This window comes from Amaranthus tricolor, chromosome 1 (assembly GCF_026212465.1).
Source record: "Amaranthus tricolor cultivar Red isolate AtriRed21 chromosome 1, ASM2621246v1, whole genome shotgun sequence".
Taxonomy (NCBI): domain Eukaryota; kingdom Viridiplantae; phylum Streptophyta; class Magnoliopsida; order Caryophyllales; family Amaranthaceae; genus Amaranthus; species Amaranthus tricolor.
In genome coordinates, this window is record NC_080047.1 from 41782876 (window position 1) to 41790421 (window position 7546).

At 36.4% G+C, this 7546-nt stretch overlaps 1 protein-coding gene across 4 annotated transcripts in view; it reads right to left on the reverse strand.

Moving 5' to 3' along the window:
• Positions 1–2106: 2106 nt before the first annotated feature.
• Positions 2107–7546, reverse strand: part of LOC130822946 (interactor of constitutive active ROPs 2, chloroplastic) — a 6247-nt gene continuing 807 nt past the window's right edge. Inside the window, exons 1-4 of one of the 4 annotated variants that reach the window (XM_057687697.1) lie at positions 7528–7546; positions 6364–6488; positions 5001–5211; positions 2107–4049 (exon numbers count right to left, since the gene is read on the reverse strand). The exon at positions 7528–7546 is cut by the window's right edge and continues 340 nt beyond it. In XM_057687697.1, the coding sequence (XP_057543680.1) occupies positions 2373–4049; positions 5001–5211; positions 6364–6383 (1908 nt within the window). In that variant the 5' untranslated portion in view covers positions 6384–6488; positions 7528–7546 and the 3' untranslated portion in view covers positions 2107–2372. Of the gene's footprint in view, positions 4050–5000; positions 5212–6264; positions 6489–7527 lie in introns of those variants that run through there. The other 3 variants (XM_057687696.1, XM_057687698.1, XM_057687699.1) reach the window with 3 other exon arrangements.

Sequence of the window (7546 nt, forward strand, 5' to 3'; positions counted from 1 at the left end):
GGAAGAAAATCAGTGCTAGGGGATGAAGAATTGTTTCGTCCAAAATACAACACCGTTTTGGAAGCCCAAATCGTCCACGCTGATTTCGAGGACAACAACTGCTTCACTGTGGCCGGCCGTTATGAAGAACAATGGTCGTTATGAAGGACAACAACTGTTATGAAGAACAATGGCCAATAATGGAGGATGAAGAACAATCGTCAATACAACACAAAATGCGGGATGAAGAACAATCGTGCAAATTACAACAAGTTGAAATCGTCCCACCTGCTTCACTGTGGCCGGCCGGTTGTTGAAGAAGAAGAAGAACAAGGGTTAGGGGTCGCTGAAGAAGAAGAACGGGGGTTAGGGTACGGTGTGGCTGAAGAAGAAGAAGAACATAGGTTAGGATTTGCAAAATGCCGGAATTTTGGAACGAGTACAACAGAGCGGGATTTTGGAATTAGGGTTTTAGAATAAACGGGATTCCAATTTCTATTAAACCTGTTTTTCTTTTTTTTTTAAATTTTTTTTTGACGCTTTTAATGAACTAATTTCCAACTCTTTAAACCGTCGAAAATTAAGCGTCTAAAGGCTCCTTTTTTTAGACGGTTGCTTAAGTGTCTAAAATAAAGTGTCTAAAAGCTCTATGTTTTTAGTAGTGAATCTTATCAGTATTGTTGGAATTCAAAATAAATATTTTTAAATACAAGAGATTAGTTCAATTTACATGTATTTTGTACTTGTATTGAATATCATGAAATACATACACTAAAGGTTAACATTTTTTTTTGTGTTAATCTCGGTCATTTTGGTTAAAATATATTATTCCGTCACTTTGAATTAATATTAAAGAGAAATTGAGTATTTTTTTTAAGTGAATATATGATGATAAATGAAGATATAAAAAAAAATTATGTGAATGAAATTAAAAGACAGTTAAAATGTATGGATGAAATTAAAAAGTGTTGAATTATATTATTCAAAAACAAAATGATGCAAAAAATAGTAAATGATGTTAAATAATTGGGACAAAATGAGTATATATTTCAAAAAACCTTTTTGATATCAATAAATATTCTTATTTGCTTAATTATATAGGTCATAAAAATCAACATATATTTATTATTCAAATATACTCTTTTCAAACTATTGTCTCATAATTCTTGTATTGTGATGACACTGCAAATATTGAAAGAAAAAATTTCATTTATTATATTAAATTTAAATTTGTACTCTAAAAATGCATGTCTTGTAGTACCATAATTGTTTTTAAGAGTTTACAATATGGAATAATATACCATATGTCATAACTTTTTTTGATAATATGGCATAATTTTTTTTATGCAAAATATACTATATGGTAAATTTGTTTAAATATTTATTCAAATTTATTTAAATTGCTATATCTGAATTTCGATCCTCAATTATTATACAACATATCTCTATATTTTTCTATTCAAACATTTCTCTCTAAAACCATAAAACCACCAATTTGCAAATCTAGCTATTATCTAGATGAATAAAAAATTAAATCTAGACCAAATGTGTACAATCAAATATACGCAATCTTACTTTTGTTAGTGTTAAGAAACAACTCAACTAAAAGCTTAAGTTAATGGTTGAAACCCCAAAATATGTTATATACTCTAACACGCCTTTTCAAACGAGAATCTTTTAGACTAAAAATGTTGATTTAACACAGATTTTCCTCATATCTAGCTTTGAATATTCAACTTTAAATGAGAGGTGGTTGAGATTCGAACCCGTGATCTCTTATCACGCTGACTTCTGATACCATGTCAAAAAGCCAACTTTATCAAAAGCTTAAGCTCAAGATATGTTATATACTTTAACGTATGCAAATGAACTTCCACATGAAAGAACATATCACTTGGTTGAATACATCAAACCAGTTACATGGCAATAAAGCTCTATCCTATGTTATGTCATATGTGTAATGTAATGTGTTCTTACACTTTTGTTTTGAACGCATGAACACATCTCGATGAATATGAATATGCTTCGGTTTTTTTACTAGCAGCGTTTGATACAACGATTAGCTCAGTCAAATTATACGGTTTTTATGTCATTGAACAACATTAAATCATCACTTCTGTTTAAAAGTTCAACCAAGCGATTCAGCAGATTCGAGCAAATTTGCACGAGTTACAGCAAACAGCAAATTTGCACATAAAACAGAGATGATTTGAATGAACATGTGCTTGAACTATACAAACCCTCCTCAAATCGTCCTGCCCGAGATTTTCCCCCTCAACAATACACGATTACATAGCTCATATTCTATTGAAACATGAACGAGATTCTAAAACAAAGAAATTTAAACACGGGTAAAAAAAAGTGTTACCAGAAATCGCACAGAAAAGCCGAGGCTATTTTTGGCCCTTCTTCCATAACACCCCGATTTTCTTCAGCACATTACTGTTTACGTTTTTCTTTTTGGGCGATTCATCATCCAAATCGTCCGAAAGCGGAGAGTCCATTTTCGACGCAAGACTATTATAGTTACTATCGAGAGAGACTGTTCGATCAACAAACTTACCATTGCCCCCAGTCGAAAGCATATTGGCAGCAGCTTCGGCTGCTTTCCTCCATTGATCCGATTGAACCTTCAATCTCCGCAACTCAGCTTCTAGCTCGGCATTTGCTGTTTGGGCTGCCTCGAGCTGCTCAGAAGATCGCACAACTCTCTGACTACTTTTATCAGCCTCCTCGATTACACCCTCGAGCTTTGTCAAAGCTTCTTGCTCCGAAGCCTTTGCTGCCTCGATTAGTGCATCAGCCGCCTTGTTTGCTTGCGTTTTCTCCTCCTCGCTCTTTCGAATTTCGTCTTTTAGCTTCTCATTCTCCTCTCGAGAATTCTGAAAACGGGTTTCTTTATCCTTCAAAGCCACCTTCAAATCTTCGATATCTTCCTTCATTTTCTTAAGCTCCTCCTCGAGCTCATATTTCCTCGAGCTATTCTCACTTTCCTCGATTTTAATCCTTAGTTCATTGTTATTCTCGGACATTTTCTTTATCATCATCTCCTTAGTCATCATCTCCGATTTTAGCTCTTCAATTGTTACTTTCGCATTCTTCAATTCTTCCTCGTATTCAGCTTCCTTAGCACTAGAATCGGATTTTGCACGTTCCACTTGATCAAACGCGTTTCTAATTTGCAATGTGCTTTGTATATACTCCTCTTCGTATCTTAGCTCCGAAGCTTCCAAGGCCGATTTTAGCTGGCCTATCTCGAGTTTCAACGAGTCGATTTCACTTTTTAGCCCCTCGGTTTCATTTTTCGTATCATCACTGTCCTCCTTGGGGATGGTCCCACCCAATGCATCTAACGAATTTCGAGACCTAATCTTCAAATCTTCCTCGAGTTTCCTAACTAACTTCTCGAGTGAAGTAACTTCAGCTTTCGATTGATCCAACTCTGAGACCAAACTATCATAAGCTTCCTTTGTCTTAACCCCTTCAAAACGAAGATTCTCCGCACTTTTAATGGTTTCATCCAATTGCATCTGGGCTTCCCGAGCCATTTCTAGGGCGCTAGCTTCCGATCCCTTGCATTCATCAAGCTGTTTTCTCATATTCTCGACTAGTAAAGAAGTTTCTGCAAGCTCAATTTGTAACTTTCCGATCTCAGCGCGTGCAGATTCTGCACACATACTGTGGGCAGCTTCAGACTCGGCCACCATTTCGAGCTGTCGTTTGAGCTTTTGAATTTCGTTTAAAGCAGACGCTAGTGCAGCAGAGTCCATTGAGTGTTGCTTTTGGATAGCCTCGAGTTCAGACTGCCAAACACGGTCTCTTTCTTGGGAAAGTTTTCGGAGTTCATTGACCCGCGAATCATCAGAATTGGAAAGCTCTATCAGCTGGTGTTGAGACTCTTCGAGTCTCGCTGACATGAGTAAGAGCTGCTTTTTCGTTTCTTCAGCCTCTTGTTGGGCATGTTGTTTTAGTGCTTCGGAAGAATTTAGCTGGTCTTTCGCCCTCTTAAGCTCGTTTTCGAGCTTTGCTAGCTGAGATTCTAGCTCCGATAACTTGTTTGGGGTATGCTTCTGCATATAAGACAAAAAAATACAAAATAATGAATCAAATGTTGATGAAAAAAACCAAGGTAACTAGTCAGAGGGTAAAAAAATATGCAAATTGTGTTAAAGAACTAGCTTATCGGCTAGCAAATGAGCCACTACTATAGTATAAAAACAAAGCCAAATTGCATCAGCAGCATTGTAAAGGTTTTTAAAATAACTTAATCGATATTTCACGCGTTGTAAAGGCGTAAAAAATGCGTTTCAGGCCATATTAAGGGATACTGATATTTAAGCGTTACAATAACCGCATTACTCCCGTTAACGCATCATCGTTACGTTGGTGCGATCGCAACCATTTCTGCATTTTTTACACTATGGTCACTACTATCAGCTCATTAAATCAGTCAACAATCATTTGCCAAACAACCCCATTATTTATTTTGTTAGGCTTTTCGAACTCACTAGATTTAACTTCTACCTCGAATTTCTTATGAACGAGACTACTTTTAAAGTTTGAACAAACACATCTATAAAAAAATGCAAGAATCATATTGGAAATACTTCACACGTGAGATAAGATCCCACATCAATAAAATAGTAGGTTGTAGACTTGCATATATATTGGGTGGGCTAATTCTCGTACTACCATATAGTTTTGGGAAACAATGAACCTCACCAAGTGTATGTGCAAGTCAACACTATTGACCCGTGGGTTTGTGTGCCAGAGCCCATGGGTGTTCCGTGTCTAATGATGACACGAGTGGGGCACAGTGAGATTATGTGATGAATTGTCACGGCCTAATAAATCGTGCAGTATCCTCTAATCTGAGTATCAAAAAGAAGATTTTCGAGGAATAGATGCGCGATAATTCCAGAACATCTATTTACCCCAAATGAACAAAGGAATTACCGATTGCAGATTATAAAGAATCGAAGCCAGATGATCAGACCCATTAACAGACTAGATAGACTAACCTCAGTCATGGGGCTTCGTGGTGATCCACGTTCCAAAACCTTCGGACTCTTTTTCTTTGGTGTCCTGCTCAAAGAAGTCGGAGAGGAAATTCCAGAACCTGATCCTGCCACTTTGAGTTGTCGAGCAGTCCGATTTGACAAGGGAGACAACTTTTGTGAAGACTTCGTGATAGGAGATGTTCTTTGAGCCACTTCTGGTAATCCATTCCTACTGTCCACGAAACAATAACAAGCCAGTATCGGAATCAATAGCTATAACACAACTAACAAATCCGAGGTAGAATTACAAAAGAAAAACTTTGCCAATGAGCCAACAAAATTTTTTGGACAAAACCAAAATTCATTCATAGTTTTATCATATCAATATGAAAGTGATCAACAAAAATAGATCGGAACTACGAACAAGCCATGAAAACAAAAAGAGAAACGGCCAAATGGGTATGCATAATTCATAGAACTAAACCATACTTGCTAATCAACAAGAGCAACAATGCCCGAGCATAAAGGTGTTCAACGGGCCGGGTCGGGTTGATATAAAAATAAGCCAAACTGGGTCAATATTTAAATGGGCCGGGTTTGGTGGGTCATCTCAATTTTAAACGGGTCGGGTTGGGTCAAAGCCTATTTAAACCCAACCCACTTTGACCCGTTTTTTTAAAATTCATATAATTGTTTTTTATTCTATTTTATGGCCCATCGGGTCGACTCACCTATGTATATAATAATATTATTAATATCATATAAAAGTATGAAAAAAATAGGAAATTTTTTTTCGCAACTAATTCCTACAATTATCCGACCCGACCCAAACATATACATCAAGGCCCGTTATTGACCCGACCCGCTAATAACTCGTTCAAATGTGATCCGAAATTTCTCAACACCTCAACCTAAGCCTTAATCCCGAAAGATTAGGGTCGGTTAATGAGCCAATAGAGGAAACAATACCCAATAACAGCCCATCAACAACAACAATACCGGAGCTTTAATCCCTAACGGCCCATATGAATTCAAAATCACAAGACTAGTTCATACTCAAGACTAGGGTGAGTAAAAATAAGCAAATCACAATAGATGAAACAATGCCCAACAACCCCAGTTGCAACTCGCAAACAAACAAGCATTACCAACAATATCTCATTACAAGTCTACATCCAGTTCAAAGGACACTACTCAATGCACAATTTTCTACCAATCATAACAAAAAAACAAGCATCTTGCTATCATATTCAAGTGACAAAAACAAAAGCACACTCATTTTTACCGCTTTTTTCAACATAGTCTTGCTCGAGCCACAATTTAGAATCATTAATCAGCAAGAACAAGGAGCAATTTAGATCCAAAAGCAAAATACGAAAATTACCTCGCTTTCGGAGTCTGCATATTTTCACCCTCTCTTATAAACGGAGTCCCAAGAATTAACAATGGGTCAAAATAATGCTTGAAAGTATCCCTGACCCACCAGCATAAACACAGTTTACTGCACTTCTGAAACAATACATGTGCAAACAAGATGTGTAATATTGATCAGCAATATAACTTAATGAGTAGAATTATATTACTTTTGCACACCCAAAATCATAAAAACTAACAAAGTAATAAAGCAACAAACAATATAATCCCTTCAAAGGAACTCCACAAACAAAAATAAACAAACCCCACTAGTACCAACCCAATACATAAGACTATTAGAGAAAGTAAGCATAGATAAGTTGCTATCCAACATAAAGAAAATACAATATAACAACAAAAGCAACCCACCCACAAACCATCTTTCTACGTTTCTTTTTTTTTTTTTCCTACTTTTCACTCCAATTTTCCTTTCTTTATCTTGTCAAAAACCCGATTCAACCAACAGCCTAAGCCAATGGTCGAACCCCAAGAACACTTTAGGCTAGAAGGGTGGATACAGTACAACTCTAACTCATACTTGGCTCTAATAATTCTACTAGAAACCAAGGTGAATGAGACTTGAGCAATGACCTTTACTTTAAATATAAAAAAACAACTCAGCCAAAAGCCTAAGTTAATAGTCGAAGTCCCAAAATTTGTTATATACTCGGTAGTTTATCATATTTCCCCCACACAAAAGCAACAAAAGCACTTTGAGCTAGAAAGGTGGATGCAGCACAACACAACTCTTACTCATACGTGGGGCTAATAACTCTACTAAGAAGCAAAGTGAATGAGATGTGAGCCAATAGTCGAAGTCCCAAAATTTGTTATATACTCGTACTTTATCATATTTCCCTCACAGGAGGGCACTTTACGCTTAAAGCGTGGACGCATCACAACTCTTACTCATACGTGGGGCTAATAACTCCACGAAGAAGCAAGGTGAATGAGATTTGAGCCACAGAAACAAGTCAACAAAAAGCTTAAGTTGATGATTAAACTACAACATGTGTTATATACTTATTAAATCAGAAATCAATGCTAAAAAAGGTATATTACTATGAAAGAAAGACATAAGTAAAAAAGAAGCAAAGATCCAAATAAAAACAGCAAAAGATACAGATAAACAAACCAGATCTCTTCTACATTAC